This window comes from Anarhichas minor, unplaced genomic scaffold, assembly GCF_050575085.1.
Source record: "Anarhichas minor isolate MPS153535 unplaced genomic scaffold, ASM5057508v1 ptg000028l, whole genome shotgun sequence".
Lineage (NCBI taxonomy): Eukaryota > Metazoa > Chordata > Actinopteri > Perciformes > Anarhichadidae > Anarhichas > Anarhichas minor.
The window spans coordinates 6506251-6528543 of NW_027466474.1; the positions used below are offsets into that span (position 1 = coordinate 6506251).

At 43.5% G+C, this 22293-nt stretch overlaps 3 protein-coding genes across 4 annotated transcripts; 2 read left to right on the forward strand and 1 right to left on the reverse strand.

Moving 5' to 3' along the window:
• Nucleotides 1-5: 5 nt before the first annotated feature.
• On the reverse strand, nucleotides 6-3122 carry LOC142962436 (phospholipase A and acyltransferase 3-like). Its single transcript, XM_076102922.1, has 5 exons — nucleotides 2975-3122; nucleotides 1922-1982; nucleotides 1494-1602; nucleotides 1112-1380; nucleotides 6-780 (listed from the first exon to the last, which is right to left on the reverse strand). Exons 2-5 carry the CDS (start codon nucleotides 1934-1936, stop codon nucleotides 670-672), a joined length of 504 nt encoding a protein of 167 aa, XP_075959037.1. The 5' UTR covers nucleotides 1937-1982; nucleotides 2975-3122; the 3' UTR covers nucleotides 6-669.
• A 417-nt stretch (nucleotides 3123-3539) lies between these two features.
• Nucleotides 3540-9215, forward strand: ints5 (integrator complex subunit 5). Its single transcript, XM_076103008.1, has 4 exons — nucleotides 3540-3790; nucleotides 4950-5202; nucleotides 5360-7336; nucleotides 7760-9215. The coding sequence occupies exons 1-4, from the start codon at nucleotides 3696-3698 to the stop codon at nucleotides 8474-8476; spliced, it is 3042 nt and encodes a 1013-aa protein (XP_075959123.1). The 5' UTR covers nucleotides 3540-3695; the 3' UTR covers nucleotides 8477-9215.
• An 869-nt stretch (nucleotides 9216-10084) lies between these two features.
• Nucleotides 10085-21726, forward strand: ganabb (glucosidase II alpha subunit b). Of its 2 annotated transcripts, XM_076103010.1 has the most exons (25): nucleotides 10085-10120; nucleotides 10889-10990; nucleotides 11104-11212; nucleotides 11504-11631; nucleotides 12370-12549; nucleotides 12713-12778; nucleotides 14687-14744; nucleotides 14861-14942; nucleotides 15035-15131; nucleotides 15251-15431; nucleotides 15539-15692; nucleotides 15821-16056; nucleotides 16272-16398; nucleotides 16570-16649; nucleotides 16898-17038; nucleotides 17297-17393; nucleotides 17494-17595; nucleotides 17971-18214; nucleotides 18400-18464; nucleotides 18839-18915; nucleotides 19072-19146; nucleotides 19251-19364; nucleotides 19545-19654; nucleotides 19778-19878; nucleotides 20195-21726. In XM_076103010.1, the coding sequence occupies exons 1-25, from the start codon at nucleotides 10101-10103 to the stop codon at nucleotides 20302-20304; spliced, it is 2856 nt and encodes a 951-aa protein (XP_075959125.1). In that variant the 5' UTR covers nucleotides 10085-10100; the 3' UTR covers nucleotides 20305-21726. The 2 variants fall into 2 exon arrangements, with proteins under 2 accessions (XP_075959125.1, XP_075959126.1); XM_076103011.1 differs by lacking the exon at nucleotides 12713-12778.
• The last annotated feature ends 567 nt before the right edge of the window (nucleotides 21727-22293 follow it).

Consider the following 22293-nt stretch of genomic DNA (forward strand, 5'->3'; position numbering starts at 1 on the left):
AAGAATCACACAAATTATTCTTTATTCAAAACACTTACACACAATTAAATGTCAGAGATGTCATATGAAAACTGCAGGAGTGTTAGTTTGGTCTCCTCTCAGCCCAGGATCCCCAGTTTATCAAGGTGCTTTTACACTAAACAGAAAACTGTAGTGCATTACAGAGCTTATCTTTTAGTACAGCCAAAATATCATTATATTATCTGATTTTTGATTATGTAAAATATTCTTCTTGTCAATAGGTTCAACTCAAGTAAGTAATATTATTTCTTTATAAGCAAAGACCGCAAACAATTTTTGTTTTTATAAATAGAAAGGACCCCCACAAACCTTTCACGTCCTTTACAATCCAAAAAATATCAACATTCATCTTCAAAATCTTCATTTTGAATTAAAACATTTAAACATATTTCATCTTGGCAGCCTAATTAGGTTAAATATTGTTTGTTGTGCTCATATTTGCTGTCTGTAGAAATGTTAAAAGGTCTGAAAAATACAGGAACCAACCAGCTTTGTACTGTTAATCAAACTAAAGAGGACATGCGGGACACATGTAAGTGAAGTAGGCAAGATAGTGAACGTTTTCTGTGAGTGATCTTAATAAGTACAAGTTAGGCTTTGCCGGTGATCCGTTCATCAAGTCCCCGAACAGGCGACGCGGGACTTCAATCACTCTGTGTTCTTGTTTTCTTTTCTGCCGCCGCTCAACATATACATGAAACCCAGAACCACCGCTGCAACCCCACCGGCCACCAGGAGAGTTTCTCCGGCCTTACGCACCTGCAGAGGGAAACAGACACCTTTTAGTTATTCACAACTCTGGGAAATGCATCACTCACATACTAGGACATTTTTCAGTACCACTGAAATTCCATTTTCTATTATAATATAATGGACAGCACCAATGTAGATTATGCTGTGAGGATTTATTTCAGGTCTCTATAGTAACTGACATAACTTTTACCTTGCCTGCTTCCAAAAAAGTTATGAATTGCTTATTCATATAAATCAATTTGTGTCTTTATAGTCCATGTACAAACATTTGATTCCTTTAATGCATTTATGTTTTTTGTCCAACACAATGTTCACCACCCCACACGGGTCCACCGACCTGACGGGACTCCGCCTTTCCGTAGCGCAGCTCGTTTGCAAAGTGCTCACAGTTGCCCCTGAAGACGCAGTAGGGCAGCTCATCGCCCACCATCGCACAGGCCTGCCTCACAATGACGTGAGCCGGGCGGGGCTGGTACTGCTTGTCCAGGCTGTTGTTGATTTTCCAGTGGTTGCTTCCCACCACGTCCCACAGCTCCTCTTTCTTCACGATGGCCTTCTCAGCTATTACAGACATCATACTGTTGGCGCCCGCCCCCGGGACCTCAGCTATTTATGGAAAAGAGTGACAGAAAAAGGGGAGACACAGACATTACTTATGTGGGGTGATGCACTAAACATGGTTTGTGTTTGAGTTTTTTAAGTTTTGAGCTTAAACTCACAGGGTGGTGCCAAGTGGACAATGAAGCCATCGCCAACATACACAGCCCAGTGCTGATAGGAGCCCCGGAAGATCTCAATCAAGTCCCCGACCTCTGGTTTCTCATCATACTTGGATTACAACAAAAAAATGTTTGACTTTGCAACAGACTGTTTGGTAACAACTGCAGTACATTTGACCTGACTGGACTCTCTGTGGGTTGAACGAAGATAAGATGAGACTTGTATTGGGCTAAATAAAACATTTTTTGACTTGACTTGAAAACGTTTAAACTCAATAAATTCAATGAAATGCTACATACAGTAGTACACACGTGCTATACAAGTGGCATAATGACATGTAATTGCTATAATAGAACACAAAAACAGCAAAACAAAAAAACTCTATAGTCCAATTTTCTATAATCTGATTAAGTGATCATTTCCTAACCAGTGTCGGGGCCATGTCAGTGTTTCTTTTGTCTGGTTTGGACCGTCTGGACTTTCAGCACCTGCAGCACCAAATCACAGACCACATATTAGCACACAACATAAGATATGGAGAAGAGTAAAAGATACAGAAAGGTTTAAAAAAGAAAAGTAGTTCACTATCCCTTTGATACTTTTGATACAGTTTTACTTGTTTGCTCGTGATTCATGTTAGCTCAAAGGTGTAACACAGCATTTTAAGAAGATAATTACATGTAATGCTGTACTTATATTATTATAATATAATGTTAATGTGCCATTTAGTATTGTGTGATCACTCATTGTAACTATAATAACAATCAGGCATACTGTCCTCACATGTGGATTATCAAGTACCCAGATGATGTGTGACATGTCATTACAGCTCATCTGTAAATACTAAATCTATATACACTCAGTTGCCAGTTTATTAGGTACACCTAAACCAATGCAGTCTCATACAAAAGTCCTGTAATATATCCCACCTTCATGAACGTTATAATAGTATAGTATAATTTTAGAGAGGCGCTTATTCAACTTTCACTTTTCATTTTAGAGGCCGTAGTTTATGGCGCTGTTGACAGTTTCTGTTATTTAGTTTACCCTCATTGATATAAATGCGGTGGACAAAATAATAGATACAACTGTAAAACGCCATTCAAGTCAACAGCACCACAAACTACAGCCTCCAGAATAATCAGAAAGTATATTATGTTATGATAACCTTAACTTAGATATTTTATGTGCGTGCGCTTTAATAAAGATATTCTTGATCATTTAAACAACATCCTTCTGTAATGTAAACAATGTGTGTCATTCGGTTCAGATTTTAACTTTCAGCAATCTGTTTCAACAAGCGACGAAACATGAAGGTACCCGAAAGCTAGTGATTAGCACGTCTGTGTTGACGTCACCCAAAGGCCTTTAACAGCCGCTGGTTTGAAGCCATAACGTCACATCATCGGTCAAAACACCGCCATTCTCTGACATTATACGGTTCACTTTGTTTAAATGTGTCAACGGTCCATCCACCTACCGCTGAAGACGATGTCCACAGCTCGTTTGAATATTAGAGACCACGGCAAAGAAACGACGCCAAAACTCAGCTTTGCGCGACCAGCTGATCGTTGCTGTGTTTATCCGGAGCACGTGACCTTCAGAACAAAAGCCTAACCCAAACGTCAGAAATTACGCCGATACTTCAGTAACAACACGTTAGTAACTAAATAATTGTAATAATAATAAAGGTAATAGTAGTTGTTTAAATAATAATAATAATTAGTTCGTAGTGATAGCTTGTGTTTAAACTGTTTAAACTGTTTGTTGTTTATATGCTTAAACGTTTTCATGAAATGGAAACTGTAAATGTGAGAGCAAGCACATATATAAATATAATACCAGGAAGTGCAATTTAAAAGCTGTATATTGCAATTCAAGTTTTGGGATTTTTTACAGTTTACAGAGGACACCGAATTATTAGTTGACACGGTGGTAAAGGGAGGAGACAGACAACATTGACACCAGCTAAATAAAAAAAACGATTCCACTCAGTACCACCAGGTGTCGCCCGTGACGTCAGCTGTCAGTGTCGGCTTTTCCTTTTTCTACCAACGAAGAAGTCGCAACATCCGGCCTGTGGCGCCCTTTCGGTGTATTTCTGTCCTGAAATTGGACAGAGAAATCAACACAAAAGCTGTCACAATTGCTCCCGTCGAAGCCCTACAGCCCCGGGGAGGATTATTTTATGTAAATATTAAATGTTAAAAGACCAAACGATGTCCGTGGTGGTGGACGGGAGTCCGCTGAAGGCGATGCAGAGCTCACACAGTCACACAGCGCAGAGCGCCCTGAGGTGAGTGGGAACGATCACTGTGAGAGAGGAAGCGGCAGGTCTGACAGAACATAAGCTCTAAAGTCACTTTACTACATTTTATATGGAAGTAAACTGTGCAAAGATGAGTGGGTTAGACCGTTATATGTTCCTATAGTATTCTTTCGAGACAATTTATTTTGTAAATTACAGAATTAAGAAAAGACGTCAGGGCTAACGTTACATGGAGCACTTATCAGATTAGATTATTCATGTGCTCTATTAAAGGTTTAAAAGACAACAGACACACGTGACAAGTTGTTAGACCCCCAAAATGTTGTTTTGTTGTTGTTTGTCCTTTAAAAATGATATCAGTTGGAGCAAAGCTAGTATTTGTAGAGCAAATGTTTTGTGTTTTTATTTTATATAAGATTTGATTGGAATATATTTTACATCTGCAATGTAAATAAGGACTATTTCCATTAATAATAACAGTTTTTATAGAGTGGTAAGTCTAATTGTATACAAAGATTTATCAATGAGTTGATAAACAGAAAATTAATCAACTTTTTTTGAAGATTTATGAATTGTTTTTAAAAAGTCAGAAATTGTCAACATCAAGTTGCAGCTTATTAATTATGGGATTTTCTGTGTTTCTTTGTCTTATGTAATAGTAAACTAAACACGTCAACATCTTAAAACACATTTGCTTGCAATAAGTGATTAATCGATACATTGAGAACAATTATTTTTAGTTCCTTCCCTTTTCTGTTCATAATTCTTTTCCATTAATCGGTCGATTAGTGTATCAGATATCAGAAAATAGTGGAAACATGCTGACCACAACTAAGAACTTAAGCCTATTCAGGTTACAGAGATATGAAACAGTGAAAAGCAGTAAATTCTAAGTTAAGTTGGAAACAATGTGCTCGTCATTTTTGTTCAATAAATGATAAATCGGTTGTGAAGGATTCATTTTCTGTTGATCAACGAGCCTAATCGATTAATAGACTATCATTTTAGAATGATATATCTTACGCTTAATCGATAATGAATATGATTAATTGCAACCCTGAAAGATATCTTTTTCCGTCTGGTTAGTAGTGATGTATGAATAGATCTTTATGTGAAGTCTGAATGAACCTTCCCTACTCTCACACACATTCCTCATCATCTCATCATGTTCACTCTTCTCCTCCAGCGCCCAGGAACTCTCCCAGGAGATCAAGTCCTTCATCAGTGGGGTCGACACCGTTCAGGGCCGGAAGCTCAGTGTCCGGGAACACGCCCGCTGTGCTGTGCGCCTGCTGCGCTCGGTCCCGGCCTGTCGAGGGGCAGTGCTGGAGCACTTGAGGGGCGTGTATGATGAGCATGTCTCCGCCTTCCTGCACAACCTGGAGACGGAGAGCGATGCCAGCTCCGGGGTCAGCTCCAACCTGGAGGACATCATACAGGTGTGATGACAGAGTCTATAAAGATTAGAGCATTACATTGGTTTCATGGGCCCACAAGAGGAACAGATCCAGACCCTGTCCAATCTCCCTAACCTAGATGTTTTCCTGAATTCATAGAAAATACAATATATTTTCTGTTATTTCTGTTTGTCTGTAGGAGGTCCATGGTGTCCTGTCAGAGTTCATCTGTCTCAACCCCCGAGCCTGGGCCCCTCTGGTGTCCACCTGGGCTGTGGACTTGTTGGGCCAGCTGAGCAGCAAGCACGCCGGCCGCAGGGTGGCCCCCCACTCGTCCAGTCTCAACGAGCTGCTCCAGCTCTGGATGTCCTGCGCTGCCACCCGGTCCCTCATGGAGGCCTACTCCCAGTGTTTGGCCGCCATGCTGGCCTGGTGCCCTGATGCGTGTGTGGATGCGCTGTTGGACACCTCAGTTCAGCACTCCCCGCATTTCGATTGGGTGGTGGCTCACATCGGCTCCGCCTTCCCGGGTACGATCATCAGCCGAGTTTTGGCGTGTGGACTCAAGGACTTCTGCTCTCATGGCGCTAAGGATCAAGGGCTGATGGTGATGGTCGGGGACAAAGGCAGCAGAGTGCCAAAGATTGGCTCGGTGGTGGGCATCCTTGGACATCTTGCAGTGCACCACTCGGACAGCATCAGGAAGGAGCTGCTCAGGATGTTTCAGGAAAGCCTGATTCCGTCAAGTCCACTATCTCCCACTTCATCCTCAACGTCCTGGGAGAGTTCTCCTCAACTCCGTCGCGCTGCAGTACCATTTCTGCTGCAGCTGGCTGCGATGTCCCCCAACCTCTTTGGTGCAGTGTCTGCAGAGCTGGTAGAGCTGCTACGCCCTCCTGTTCTGCTCCAGCTGCAGGTCTTGCTGCAGGGCCTCCCCAGAGAGGAACTGGATAACATGCTGGGGCTGGCTGTCCACCTTATAAGCCAGAGCCCATCAGGAGGGTCCCGGGTCCTCCGTTTTCTGGCAGACACGGCAACCCCGGCCTCGGTCATCATCTCCGGGCCTACACCCTCCCCGCATGAAGGTGTCAGAGAAGGCTGCGATCGGCTCCTCCAGATGCTGCTTCTGCATCTCCACAAACTGGTCTTCAACCGCTCAGATGGAGCCGAAGTCAGCCCCCATCACCCTGCTTCCTCTCAACCCAAGCGGGTCATCCCCTTCTTGGAGGAGCTGCAGTCTCACGTAAGTGAGCTCTGCGCAGAGACGCTGCGACTGGAAAGGAAGCGTCACCTCTGGCTGCACCAGTTGCTGTGTCTGCTGTCGGTGTATGGGGGTCCCAGCGTGGCCACTGAGGCTTTCTGCCAGCTACTCACCCAGGCCCACAACCCAGAGGAGCTGGCTCTGGCCTGGCAGCTGCACACCACACTCTCCTCTTGCATGGCGGGACTCATTCCTGCCGCTATAACTCGGTGTGTAGCCCAAATCCATACACACACTCTGGGGCCCCGGCAGCTGAGGCAGCTGTTGCTTAACCTGGCTGCGGCCATCCAGAGTCAGGATGAGGAGAGAAGAGGAGCAGCGGGTGTTCAGTCCTCCATGGCCATCCAGGTGGGCTCAGCGGTCTCGGGACACCTCCACGATTTTGGCCCTCTCCTTCTCCACGGTGACTCGGCTGTATCTCATGCTACGGTGCGCCTCCTGTCCTGTAGCCCACTCCCACGCGCCCCCTCCCCAGCACACCTGCTCCTGCTCTCACGCGCTGCCGTCACTCATTTCTTTATGGCGCTGCGGAGAAGAGTGGAAGGAGGGAAGGTGGGGAGAGATGGGGGACAGGCAGGCGAGGCGGTGAACTGTTCGGTCCTGCTCCTGTCCCGTTTGGCAGCGTATTCTCCGCTCACTCTCAAAGCGGTACTTCAGCAGCTGGTCGAGGGCGCCCTACATAGAGGCAACGCTGGGTTGTTTGGAGGGCAGATCGCAGACATGTCTGGCGCCCCTTTGCCTGCCCCATCTCTGTCTCCTGACATCGGAGCCTCTTTGCTGGACATCAACTGTCGGTTCGGTACCATCGTCAACTTCTCCGGCAGTGTGTGGTCTGTGTTTCATGCCGGGGTGATTGGCAAGGGGCTGAAGGTCCGCACTGACACACAGCTGCCTGACCCATCGGGCGTCATGCAGGTGGGTTGCACAATTTGTGAATGATAGTTTAGCACGGCAGGCAAAATGTGGATGACATAAGATAACAGTGGAGCAGTCGATGCTATATACAAATTAGGGAACTGTTTTTTTCTCTATGAATTAGGTCAGGAATGCACATTTCAGCTGTCTTTTCTTTCACTTTGAAGTTGAAACTACATGTTCACGTAAACATTTGACAGGACTTTTTTTTTTTTTTTTTAAATGTATTGGGTGGAGGTAGGTCTATGTGGGTGGCCCACCCAAGTAAATTCTGAATATTACACACACTGCAAATATATAGACTTGTATCCTGCATGTGACTATTACCTCAACTATACCTGTAAATGATTAAAGATACTGTGATTAGGTGTATTTTCTGCTGCAGCAGAAAAGACTTTAAATGTCTGTTTCTTCCTTCGGTAGAACGTCCAGACTCTGCTGACTGTCGTAGTCCAGTGTTGCAGCTCTTCCGGTCTCAACGGCTCTATCAACAGCTCACGACCGTCTGACCCAGACGAGCCGCTGCCCATCAACGCCGAGGCAGCCAAGGTCATTGCAGTTACCATGGTGGAAAACGTCTGTCCAGATGTGGCCAACGGCGAGCTGTCCTGGCCCCCAGAGGAGCACGCCCGCACCACGGTGGAGCGAGACATCCACATCCGACGCTGCTTTGAGGCCCACCCGGTGCTCTTCCCTCTGCTCCAGGTGGTGGCAGCCGGACGCCCGGCTCTCTGCTACTGCTCAGCGGTGCTCAGAGGTCTCCTGGCCACTCTGCTGGCCCACTGGGAGGCGGCCCGCGAGACGTTGTCCACAGACTACCTGTGGCACCTCCAGGCCTCCTGCCTCCTGGTGTCCTGCATGGGAGAGGGTCAGCTCCTGCCTCCTGTCCTGGCCAACGTCCACGAAGCCTTCCCCCACCTCACCCCCTTCGAGGTGAGGCTGCTGCTCCTGGCTGTGTGGGAGTACGTGCGAGGCAATGGGCCCATGCCCCAGAAGTTTGTCTTTAGCTCAGAGAAGGGGCTGTTCTGCAGGGACTTCTCTCGGGATGGTGACGTGGCAAGATACGTGGCACCGATTCACAGTGTCCTGCATAAAAACATTGATAGATTAGGACATCTGTGCTGGCGGTTCCAGCTCTAAAGGGTTGTGGAGAGAAGACTGTGTGGAGGAGGTAACAAGAAATAAATAGACTGAATGCTGTGTTGCATCGCTCCAAGAGTGAGCCGCAAAGTTGCTTTCACTGTACTTCAGTTTCATACAAGTTTAGGTGTGTGTGTGTGTGTGTGTGTGTGTGTGTGTGTGTGTGTGTGTGTGTGTGTGTGTGTGTGTGTGTGTGTGTGTGTGTGTGTGTGTGTGTGTGTGTGTGTGTGTGTGTGTGTGTGTGTGTGTGTGTGTGTGTGTGTGTGTACCTTTTTGTACCATATTTTTAGACTTGATGCGTTTCTAACTAGTTGTTCCTGGGACAAGACAAATGGCAGATGTGTATATTATGTTGATAGAGAATTTGCTCCACACAAAACACAGCCTTAAAGTGTGACTTTGGTTGGAAAATACAATTTAACTCAGCTAATTCACTTTTAAGTTGTTTTGTATAATTTTCAGGTTGTATATGTTCTAAAATTGTGGCGACAAACATGCCTTCTATCTGTTGTTATACGCCCCAAAACTGTTGTTTAAACCACTTTACAAAATAAATAATTTGGTCCAAGAATGTGTCTTGAATTGAGAGATTGAAAGAGTTTTTATCACAGGACTCTCCTGATGATTAAAGATCACCACACAGTTGTATCATCATGTTCTTTGCATCGTGTAAATCCTCTAAGCCAGTTGTTTCCAACCTTTTTTTCTTTGTGACCGCTTTAATAAAATCAAAGTGCAAGATGGTAGTTTTTTCTTCTTAGAGACTATTTAATTTCAATAGTTTTTGGGGTTAAAGATATACTATATTTCACAAGAAAATAAACATTAGAAAACTCTTATTTTTTTCTTTAAAAAAATGGAAACGCCTACACTACAATGTAATCCATTAGCCCTGCCCTTGTTATTACTTAAAGACAAAATAACTCAAGTATTTTTCAACACGACAAACTGCAGCCTTGCAAATTACCATAGAGTTGATTCAACGATGTCTACTTGTAACTGCATACCCAAAGTAGTGGAGTACAGTTTGGTAAATAAAACAAATAATGATTTGTTTTTTTCTTCTCAAACTAAAGGATGAAATCATAAAAGTAAAGTACATTTTGTATAATAAAATTAATAATGGTGTCATCCTTATTATATGTACCTTGGGGGGGGGGGGTCAAAAGTTTGGGAATCACTGCTTTATGTATTAAATATAAATCACAACCATATAAAGATACACAAAGTGAGGAGTGATTCCAGGACCGTTGAGGTGGATTGCATTAGCCTGTACACGTGTTTCCTCCACTGATACGTTGCGCTGGTTGTTTCATCCCGGATAAATGTGCACTTCGTTGACTGGAGCTCAGGAATGACGTGTCCGCTCCTGAGAAGGTGACGTAGTTAAGCCACGCCCCTATCTTATCTTGAACCACTGACCCAATTTACATTTTATCATCAACCAGATTAAAAAAAAAATACAACCTTGATTAAGTACAATCAAACTCGATAGGATATTTGTTATAATCGAATTCACTTTATGTATATTAGTTTAGCGAAAACAAAGTAAATATCTCAGTTACTATTCGACGATCTTTGTTGCGGACTCAAATGGGTGGAGTCTAACGGAAGCATAATCAAGATGGCCACCTTCACTGAAAGGTAAGACAAAGCAGGACCGCCGTTACATCGTGAATTTATCATTTGTTTGATATATTATCAGCGCGCCGGAGGCCAGAGATTATCGCTGTGGGTACACACTTAGTAGACGTGTGAGCAAACGTTTCTGTGTCAAAGTTTAACGGCCGCCAGGGGAAATTGTAACCGTTACTGGAAAAGTCTCGATCCTTCCAATTGAATTAACGCTAAAGCTAGCGGGTTGACAGTCCGCCTGTGCCGCTCTTAGCAAGGTTAGCACGATATCCAGATCCTAATTAACGACAAAGCCGCTGTCAGACAACCAGGCGTTAGTCCGTCTGTAAAAAACTGATGCACTATTGTGGTGAAATTATTAATTTGGTGTCTTTTTCCAGAAATCCGATTGCATGCTAGCTACGTTTAGCCCACATTACATCATACGTCTTTGGGCCGGAAATACGTCTCTACATCCAGGCCCTGGGGTCTAACGCGAAAAACTGGATTTTGGATACTGTTAAAAATGCTAATATGTGCATAAATGTATAGCTGTAGCATGACGAGGAAACGGGAAATGGGTTAGTTCGCTGCCTGTGACAGTTTCAGTTGAGGACATATTTGACCAGCACAGAGAGATCAAAGTCCGTTTGTGTGTGTCTGTAGAACCGTAACCCCTGTATACATACAGATGTTTGGGTAGGGTCCTCTTAGGTGTTTACTCGGGCAATGTTCAACCAAATGAATTGGAGAGTAGACCATCTAAACTTCAGGTCGTCTCTTTGGTTTTCTCTGCAGGATGGCGCCTGTCTTGGTGCTCTGGCTGGCTATGTCCCTCAGCGGGACATGGGCTGTGGACAAGGGCAACTTCAAGACCTGTGACCAGAGTGCCTTCTGCAAGTGAGTGCAAAAATAATACATTTACTAACCTGAAGTTGGTGTTGCAGGAAAAGCACACAGTTACTGATTCATCACCGGTGGTCACTCTTGTTATGACTTTTTTTTTTTTAAAGGCGTCAGCGAGCGTTGAAGCCTGGTGAGTCTCCCTATCGAGCTCTGCTGGAGACCATGGAGCTGACCAACACCAGGCTCACGCTGCAGCTCATCAATGACAACAACAAGGTAAATCACACAGAAGCAATTCACATTGGGGACATGATGGCTGCCATAAAGATAAGGCACTAACGGCTCCATGTCAAGTCTTGTTTGAGCCTTGATTTGAATTGTAAACTGTTTACTAAAATGATGAATATAGCCATATGTGAAGCACTTTCCCGGATCGTAAAATGTTCATATTATTGTGAAAACATAATTTAGCAGTTTCCCATATTAAAACCAAATGCCTAATATGGCAAACTAAGTGGAATGAGATAATAATGAAAGTCCTCTTTTGCTTCTGCATTTGTCTCTCAGGTGCATCTGCTGCTTGAGCTTTACCGTCTCCAGGGAAACATAACGAGGGTGAAGATTAACGAGCTGAAGCCGCTGAGGCCTCGCTATGAGGTCCCAGACGTGCTCATCAGGGAGCCGCTTACTGAGCCGTAAGTCTCCCAGGGGTGTTCCTGACTGTGTGGGGTGGCTGGAGGTTTGGATATGACAGAATCAAGCTGAAAAAGCAAAAAAATATTTTCAGTTTTATTAATTTAGCCCCAAATCACAAATTTGTCTTGCGTGTTCTATTTGGATCAAAAACAGGCAAAAAAAATATATTACAAACATTTTTTCACTCATGACATTTTGACATGTCGCAGAAGTATAAAGAATAACATTATTGATGGCTGTATTCCAGTTAGCTGCTTCAGTTTCAGGGTCCTGGTATTGTACATACACTTGAATAGAACAGAGCCTTCGTTAATGGAATTATTAATACCTGTGCCCATAGGCATGTCTAAATTAAGTAACACCTAATGAATAATTGCATATCAAGAATATTTTATTTGACTGTAATTATTTCAAGGAAATGAAACGGTGTGTTCCACTGAAGGTAGAAGCTTTTACCCACGGTGTATAACTCGATTGACTTTCTTCCGGTGAAACAAGAGTCGAGATGAGAAACAGGCTTTTCAGATAATTGCTTTTTTGGCTTCATCTCAGAATCTCATTTCAAATAAATCTACAACCTTGAAGTTTAGTTTTGCTTCACTTGGATATAATAAGACAACCCTACAGAATTTAGATAGTCAGTGAGTAGATAGTAATTGAGTTCTTTAATTCTTTGTCCTCACTTTAGTTTTTCTGAACCAAATTGTCTCTTTAACTTCACCTCCTCTCTCTCTCAGCCTGTCTCTCCTGTCTCAGGATGAGAACGGAGTGGTGTTGTCTCTGGGGTCGGAGTCTCAGAGGGTCATCGTCAGCGCCCGGCCCTTCCGCCTGGACATCATGGAGGGGAGAGAAGTGCTGATGTCTCTGAACTCGCGCGGCCTGCTGGCCTTTGAGCACCTGAGGATGCGCAAGGACACGTGAGAAACCACGCATGCATTCACATTTACAAATGCTAGCCCTCTCTTTTTAATCCACGTCATCACTCAGTGGATGATTTCGATTTTTGTTCCCATGAAATGGTTTGTTTTTTAAGTATTGTCTCTGACTCGTTGTTCTGTCCTCTTCTCCCTATCATCCTAGTTTCTCCTATAAAGTATCTAGCACAGTGGCTAGCGTGTGGGATAATATCAAGAGGGTATTCTCTAGGTAAAGACCCTTAAGATTTGTAAGTGTGTATTCTGTTCCTTGTGCTAATGCTGCCAACAGTGACAAATTCAAAGGGACTCCCATCACACCAAATACAGTGTTTACCCTCCAATAAATGTGAGCGTGAGAGAGGGCTGTGGCTGAGTGTTTGCATGTCTGTGTTTAATTCGATCCATAATTAAGGGTTAAGTCCAGCCTCCTGGTATCATCCTCCATGTTTTTGAAGGATCATTTAAACTAATGATTAAATAATTGCCACTTAAGATGTAGATTTTTCGTCTCATTTCATGAAACAAAAGAAAAATCATTCTGATCATGAAAAAAACGCATCTGAATGATTTGGGGTCGGCTGCACCGACCAGTGATTTTACTGTCTTGTGTCAGATCAGCGTCCACTTAACTGAATCGTCTGGTAGTGTCACGCCAGCAGATCCAACTAACATTTTAGCTGCATGACTTGACCAGTTGTGTTGACTGAAACTAGTTTTCACGCTTGCTCAGCTCCTGGTAGATGAAATATAACGCTAGTGGCAGCAGGTTTAGAAGGCACATCAAAGTAAAGCTTTTTGTCTTCACACACATGTAGTTTGAGATCCACTAGATAGTTAGTGTCTTATTTTCCAGTACGGCAGCCCAGTTCCCAAACCCAACAGCAACATCTCTCTTTGTGGTTATACTTCAGTTTGCATTTCAGTTTAAGTTTTCAAGATATTTGAAAAAAATTCAGCATTTTTTTTCTGGTACGATGCTTCTTTTGAGCTCTAAACCGTACTCTCATTATTGCGGAAAGACGGCTTTTGTAGGCGCCTTCACCATTGTTGTGTTTGTGCTGTATTGTGACCATTTAAGATGGAGACTAAATTAATGAATGTCAGAGTGAAACTACAATATTAAATCACATTGAGACCAAACTGACAACGTCTGCTTGGTGAACCATCAGGCTTCAGCTTTCTTACAAAAACACAGTTTGAGCCTCAGTACTGATCTAACGACTGTTAAGTCCATTTGCCCGGTATGTTTAGAAGCTAATAAAGAGAAACTCCACTATTACTACAAATTAATAACATTTTACTTTACAGACTTTACTCCTGCATATGTAAAAACAAAATGCTTGCCAAAATCTGATAAAAATTGCCTCGCATGATTTCACTCGCGTCTACGTCGGTAGCCCGCACTTTTGGTGGTCACGCTGCATTGTGGGTAATGTAGGCGCCTCTTGAAGAACGTGTGGAATAAAAAAACACTCTGGTTCTGCTGCATCAATGTCTTTTTTTTTTTTTAACTGTACGTCATGAGTCTGTTACTGTTATAGTGTTAACATGCTTTATTTGTGGAGTACTCTACACAGACCCCCCCCCCACTCACTCACCTCATGCAGTGCGACACAAGAGACTCGTTTTTCCGCTGAAATGTGAATATGGCGTAACAGGCTTTCAAAATGCATTTTTGCACCACTGCCTCTTGCGTGTGCGCTGCTGCAGATCATGCACCTCCACAGCTGTGTGTGACTACCACATGTCGGTGTATTGCTATGGCCTTTATCGCACCATGGTGCACTAAGGGTTCCACTGGATACCAGTTGGTTCTGTGAGGAACCTTTTGGGTGTTACAAGCAGCAGCCACTAGAGATCCAGTCCCATAATGCCTAGCTTGAAATAGCCACAAGGTAGGGAGTTGCTCAGTCCCCTTTGTCATTAAAGTCAAGTCGATCAAGTTCTTGTAGATCATTTGCTCGTTGTCGATGTAGAATCAGGGAATATTCACCAACCTCCCTGTTTGTATGTGTCTTTCTTTTTTATCATGGTTTAATTATACCCCCATATATTGTCCCAAGAGAGCGTCTATTAGCCAAAGTGACACATCTTTATCTTTCCTATAACCCCTTTCTCACTTTGGACCATGGAGCAGTCAGGTGGACCCAGAGGATGAGAAGAAAGAGGAGGCTGATCCGGCAACCCAGGCAGAGGTACTACACACTAAAATACACTTTCTGTTCCACTTCCTCTCTATTTTAAGCGCACTGTTTCTATGCGGTATCTTCTCTTCTAAACGAAGTCACTGTTCTTCCTGTTTGGCTGCCAGAAAGCAAAAGAAGAGGAAGACAAAGTAGAAGACGGGATGTGGGAGGAAACGTTTAAATCTCACTCAGACGGCAAACCTAATGGTAATCATTTCAGTTAGTTAATTCATTTAGATTCATTACTGTTGCCATAATATCTGCATTAGGGGTTAACTTGTGTTGATCTTGCCTCACAGGTCCATCTGCTATTAGTTTAGACTTTTCGTTGCCGGGTGTGGAGCACGTCTACGGCATCCCAGAACACGCAGACACCCTCCGGCTCAAAACAACAGAGTGAGTGTCAACAATAAGTCACGTTTCACGTACAAAAAGGAGTTTGAATGGCACATGCACATTGGTCAGTGTCGTCTTCGCTGCGTTGGATCAAGCCCGTGTGTATTTTTCTGTTTCAGGAATGGGGATCCATATCGGCTCTACAACTTGGATGTGTTCCAGTACGAGCTGTACAACCCTATGGCTCTCTATGGCGCTGTCCCAGTCATGTTGGCCCACAACGCCCAGCGCACCACCGGCATCTTCTGGTTCAATGCTGCTGAGACCTGGGTGGATATCAGCTCCAACACAGCTGGAAAGGTATGTCCCTTTTTTCTGTTTCCTTACTTCCTGGGACTTGAGCCAGTAGTGAGTGTCCGCTTCACTAAAGCACAGAGCTTCACTCACTCACTTTTGCCTCTTTCCAGACTGTGTTTGGAAAAATGTTGGATTACGTTCAAGGCTCTAGCGAGACTCCACAGACGGATGTGCGTTGGATCTCTGAAAGCGGCATCATTGATGTCTTCATCATGCTTGGGCCGACACCCAAAGATGTCTTCTCTCAGTATGCCTCCCTCACAGGTAGGAAGCTTGCTTTTGAGCATGAGTACGGGTATCTGCACAGCCCAATAAAAGATCAGCGTTCGACTGACGTCCTCGGTCTCAGTTCCTCTCCTCATGTCCTACCTCCTTCTGCTGTCGTCCATCAGGCACTCAGTCCTTCCCTCCCAAAGCTGCTGTGGGCTACCACCAGTGCCGCTGGAACTACAATGACCAGGAGGACGTGGCTTCAGTGGACGCGGGCTTTGACGAGCACGACATCCCCTATGACTACATCTGGCTCGACATTGAGCACACGGATGGCAAGCGCTACTTCACCTGGGATCCACACAAGTTTGCAACGCCAAAGGAAATGCTGCAGGGTCTCGTGGAGAAGAAACGCAAGGTACATAATACAAATAATCCAACATCACGGTACCAGCAGACAATGTTAGGAGCCACTAATTCTTGGGTTTTCTTGCCAGAAGTTCTCCAGTTTCTATTTTACTTTCTATCTCATGTCACCTGAAATCTCAGTAAAGTAACCTGCAGGCATCTTCTTGACAGGACTTACACGTATAGTTTCAAGACTCTCTGCTCGGTCTTCTTTCTTTTCTTTAGATGGTGGCCATTGTGGACCCTCATATCAAGGTAGACAGCAACTACAAGATCCATAATGAAATCCGAAATAAGGGTTTCTATATCAAGAACAAAGACGGTGGAGACTACGAGGGCTGGTGCTGGCCTGGTAAGAGACTGACAACTTTGCATCAATGTGTGAAAGTGCATTTGTAAATATTCTTTATGAAATTGCTCGTTGCTGAGACACCGACATTTATAGTGACACGTTGCTCACTGATATAACTACAATGAATATTTCCCTCACTTTCCTTTCTGTGCTTCGGATGATGAACTTTAGGTAGTGCCGGCTATCCAGACTTCACTCGTGCAGACATGAGGGACTGGTGGGCCAGCATGTTCGCATACGATCAGTATGAGGTGAGTCTGAAGGACACTTGTCTCTCATTCAACCTTTATTTAACCGGAAAATGTCACAAGCTCCCAGTGACATTAACATATTGTCACTGAGGAGCTGCCAACCACAACCTCAGTTTTCTTCTGTTGGCCACTGACTCTGAAAGGATTTTTTATTTGTAATTTCTGAGCACAGGTTTATTGACTCTTTTCCAATAATATGGTTTGTCTGGCCTCAAGACTGTAATCCACAATCTCTGTCCGCCCTCCAGGGTTCCATGGAGAACCTGTACACATGGAACGACATGAATGAGCCGTCTGTCTTTAACGGGCCGGAGGTGACCATGCACAAGGACGCGGTGCACGGAGCCTGGGAGCACCGCGACGTGCACAACTTGTATGGCTTCTATGTGGTGAGTGCACACAGTCAGTCTGTGGCTTGATGTTAAAGACTGAACCGTTCTCTTCAATATTTAACATTTCATCCTTATGTCTTTTCCTTGATTCTATGCTACCATTTTCTAGCAGTGAGATTAAAATCTGGGAAATTAGGATTTTAAAATAATCTTATTGTCATGATTCTACTGTCTGGCTTTGAAAGAGAAACGAACTATAAAAATCTGATGCTATGGGTAAAACATAGCAGTGATTATCATGTGTACAACCTGCAGCAAATGGCCACAGCGGAGGGTCTGATCCAGAGGTCAGGGGGAGTTGAGCGTCCGTTTGTCCTGACCAGAGCCTTCTTTGCTGGGTCGCAGCGCTACGGTAAGCCCTTCGGCGGTTTCACTTTTCTTTCTTCCTGCTAGAAATCTTTCATGTCGGGCTATTTTAGCGCAAGACCTTAACTGTCGTCGTGCGTCTGTAGGAGCTGTGTGGACGGGAGATAATGCTGCTGAATGGGACCATCTGAAGATCTCCATCCCCATGTGTCTGAGCCTCGGCCTGGTGGGAATCTCCTTCTGCGGCGGTGAGTTTGTCCTTTTAGTCTGCGTTGAATGACCTGGACAAAAAAAAAATATTCTGAGAAGTTTTGTGGCTGACTTTTGAAGCAGTTGTTTTGTTTGTCAGTGTTTTTTAAATATATGTAAAATGATTTTACAATACAACTTCTACAATGTGTATTTCCTCATGGTTATATCTTCCTATAAACCAGGAGGTGTTAGCCTAGAATATGGACATATCCTCATTATGTTTCAGAACATTTGATAAAATATACCTGTAAAATCAATAAACTGTGAAAAGGAAACTAGTGATCTGCAGAAATTGAAAAAAAGATAAGATGTTGTATTTAACCAGTAATTATCAGTACCCTGACACTAACACGACTCCATCTGTCTCACAGCTGACGTCGGTGGTTTCTTCAAGTCTCCGAGCACCGAGCTGCTGGTGCGCTGGTACCAGACGGGAGCCTACCAGCCGTTCTTCAGGGCCCACGCCCACCTGGACACCCCCCGCCGAGAGCCCTGGCTGTTTGGTCCGGACAACACGGCGCTGATCCGCGAAGCGGTTCGTCAGCGCTACACCCTGCTGCCCTACTGGTACCAGCAGTTCTACCACGCTCACCGTACTGGAGAGCCCATCATGAGGTGAGGACAGGCCAGGAAACATTGCTTATGTCGGTTTCATCTTTCCTGTACATCACCAATCGTTGTGCGTTATTGGCCTCATACACAGGAATGGAAATTCAAACAAAATATGTTTCTTACTCTGACTTGCAGTTATGCATAATAGCTCAATGCACAGAAATGCTTAATTTTGTTTGTTCTTTCAGACCACTGTGGGTGGAGTATCCTCAGGATCCTGCTACATTCGCTCTGGATGACGAGTTCTTGATCGGTAAGAAGACACAAGACATCAAATCTTTATTAATAATAATAAAGGCATTTTACTTTAAGTGTGCCTGAAGTAAGCCCAGGGGTTTCCCCTTTTATAGTTTTACCAGAACTTTAATGTTGTCCTCTGCCTAGTTTCATCAGATCCATCATGAGATCTCTTTATGGTTTTAGTTTTTAAATCTGTGCCTGAAGGTTTAAGTGCCTTTTGGCACAATGTCGGTATGTCTTGGGTGTGGATCACTTCTGTTAATCCTGCGAGCAGCCGCGGTACAACAAGACGAACTACAATGGAAACTGTAAATCAACTGTTACAGCAAGACAGACGTGATTCAAAGCGATTATCAGATCCACTGACGCTGCTTAACTCTGCTGCAGGGAGAGACCTGTTGGTGCACCCGGTCACTGAGGAAGGGGCGAGGGGACTCACCGCCTACCTACCTGGCAAAGACGAGGTAAGAGGAAGAAACATGGACGCTTTAACACATCTTACTATTACTGTCTCTCTGCGTTCAGACTGAAGCTCAGTGTTACAATGTAATGGTTCTGTCAAGAAAAGGTGTTTTTAGAGGACTGCTGATTCAGGCGTCGTCTCAACTTGTGTTCCTCAGGTTTGGTTTGACGTCCACACCTTCCAAAAGCACAACGGGGCCCAGAACCTTTACATCCCGGTCACCATGAGTTCTGTAAGACACACTTTCTATATTTTCGAGGCTCCACATCCTTTTAACAATTATTATTTTCCTCATATCCTCTGATGTTAACGTGGAGCTTCCTGTCTTCTGTTCAGATCCCCGTGTTCCAGCGTGGCGGCTCCATTATTCCCAGGAAGATTCGAGTTCGCAGGTCCTCCTCCTGCATGATGCACGATCCCTACACTTTATATGTGGCCCTTAACCCCCAGGTAACGCAACTCTCATCCACTGCTGTGTTTTTGATTGTTTCTTCACTCCTGTACATTTGGCTCCTACAGGGATTGCTCCTATAATATAAAACAATGGATCTAGGTGTAAATAAATGTTCATCCGCTGCTGTTCTGAAATGTTGCTTTGTCCTAATGGTGTTTTGACCATTTCTGTGACAGAGAACTGCAGAGGGTGAGCTCTACATAGATGATGGCCACACCTTCAACTATGAAAAGAAGGAGTACATCCACAGGAAGCTGTCCTTTGCCAAAAACATGCTCTCTTCTGCGTGAGTGACCAATATTCTCTTGCTTGCATCTCTATTGTATCGCAGACTTCGGACTGTAAAACATTCATAACTTGTTTTATAAGGTTTAACATTTTTGTGTCCATGTCTCTGCTCGGTTCTCAGGAACCTGGCTCCAGATGCCCAGTTTTCCACCCGTTCCTGGATTGAACGCATTGTCATACTGGGAGCCAGTAAACCCAGCAAGGTTACCCTCAAGACTGCTGGTGAGTGCAATATACAGCATTTCACTCGCACGTTAATGCTCATATGTGTAATTAATTTAAAGTTATAGACTGTATGCTGACTAAAGGAATCTGTTCAACATTTATACCATTTTAAACAGAAGAACAATCTTTTTCTGAAGCTCAAATACCATTTTCTTTGGACAACTAAACTTTGGGTGCATTTTAACTGATTTTACCCGTCGTTTTACACCCTCAGCATTCTTATTACGATCTTATTGTTGCTGTTTTACAAAAATGATCTGTTGTGAGACCATGATGAGATTCACGTACCCTTTTCTCTCTTTGTGCTTTGCAGAGGGTCAGGAGAGCCAGCTAGAGTTTGACTTTGACGCCTCCATGTCGGTGTTGACGCTTCGTAAGCCCGGCGTGAACGCAGGGTTGGACTGGAACGTGACGCTTCAGTAATCATCAGGAGGCGCAAGAGGAGAAACTGACTGAAATGGAACAGGAGCGACAGAGGAGAAACAAGGCGCTGATGCACAAGACTAACCACAGCAAGACAACAGGATAGCCATCATGGAAAATAAAGGACATTAACACACACAACACATTGAATACACACACTTTTAATCCCTGCACACACACGCACACATCCATGTAGACCTGTCAGTCGAACTGAGCCACGTGACGTCGCTGCCATTTCCCTCTTGTGTTCAGTCACACTGTAATACCTAACAACAGAAGAGGTTACTGTTAGATAGATAGTTATGTTTGTCACATTTATAAATGGATAACAATTGAGAAATATCATGTCATTGTAATGAATTTTTGGGGTAAAGAAAACATTCAGGCACACTTTATTTTTTTTTATTGTCTACTTTGTTGTCATCCAGTCTGCCTCAGAGGAAAGATCACTGTGACGGACTGTTTGCTATTTAAAATGAAGGTTCAGATTCAAAGCACATGCTCCACCTGCTGGTGATTCCCTCATCTGCTTCTGACTGAATCCTTAAACTCATTCCAACCCTCTCTATTAAGCCAATCAGCTCAGAGCTCCACCGTCTGTACTCGTGCCACATTTCATATATTTTGGAGAGGGCTTGCCAACAATCAGCTGTGTGGCTCTACACTTAACTTTCATCCTGCTGTACTTAATATTTCCACAAAATGGGAAGAGATAATCATCTTTCTCACCAATTCCGAGCAGTAAAGTATTGTCACGTCTCTCCCTGAGCTCGTCAGTGATTAATCTGTGTGCATGGAAATGATTATCATCGCTTCAACATGGAAGTGACCGGGTTGTTAAACTACTGCACAGAGAGATTTTCAGCTGTTGGGAATCCCTTCAGGGGACTGAACCGCTGATGTTTGCGGATCATCCTGTTGACGTGCTTTCTTTGTTTTATTGAGTTCTTTCCCAGCTTTGTTTACTAAATTCTTTTTAATGCACTTGGGGAAGAGTGAGAACTTTAAAAGTTGTTTAGATTTTCATGTGTTTCTAGATGTCGGGATCATCCAGGATTTCCAGTGTGTCGTTTGGATCTTAATGAATGGTTCAAATCCGTGAAAGGCTTTTCACAAGCAAATGTTCATTTACAGCCTTTTTGATTCTCACAACGAATCAATCCTAAATGCACACAGAGCACTCATTAATATTCAAATGGTTCTCAGGAGATCCTGGATTGTCGAATCATTGGACCTTTTAGGGGTTTTGTTATGAATTTGTCTCTTTGATTGTTTTATGATCATTAATGTACATGTTGCTGCAATTTTGTTGGCGATGGCTTGAATTGGTGGAAATGTAAGTGAAGGAACAGACTCAAAGTTGTCAGATGTACTCTAAAAGATAAGACCAAGTAAAAATAAAGTTGACCAAATGTGAAAGAAGTCCCTTTTTTGTTCTTCTAGCCTGAAACAATTCTGTAATTTCAGAGTCAGAATTTGGTTTATCGTCAAGTAGTTTTTTGCATACAAGGAATTTAATTTGATGTATTGATGCATAGACCAGGAACTCAGAAAAAATGCAATAAAAATATAAAGTACTATTTAACAATTTAAATATATGTACAATGTAACTGTTGAAAACAGAGACCTAAGCAAGAATGTGCAACAATATGTTTAAGGGGATGTGCAAAGGTTCACAGTATTTAGAATAGAAAGAATGTCCAATAAGTAAATTTAATGAGACATTGGTAGTTTTAAAAAAATACTGGATTGTATTTATATTTGTTTGGATCTATTTCTGTTGGTTTCAGAGAGATTTTTGGATGCTTTCTACGTGCAGATTTAAGGCTTGCAGTATGTTTAAAAAAAACCTCTCTTTTATTGAGCATAGAACAACAAAACTAGACGCACACTAACCGAAGCCAGCTTTGTAATTAATTACTACATCCTAAGTGCAAAATCAAGGGGTTATTTATTTATTGATCATGTTTAAAGTATTACAATATCCAA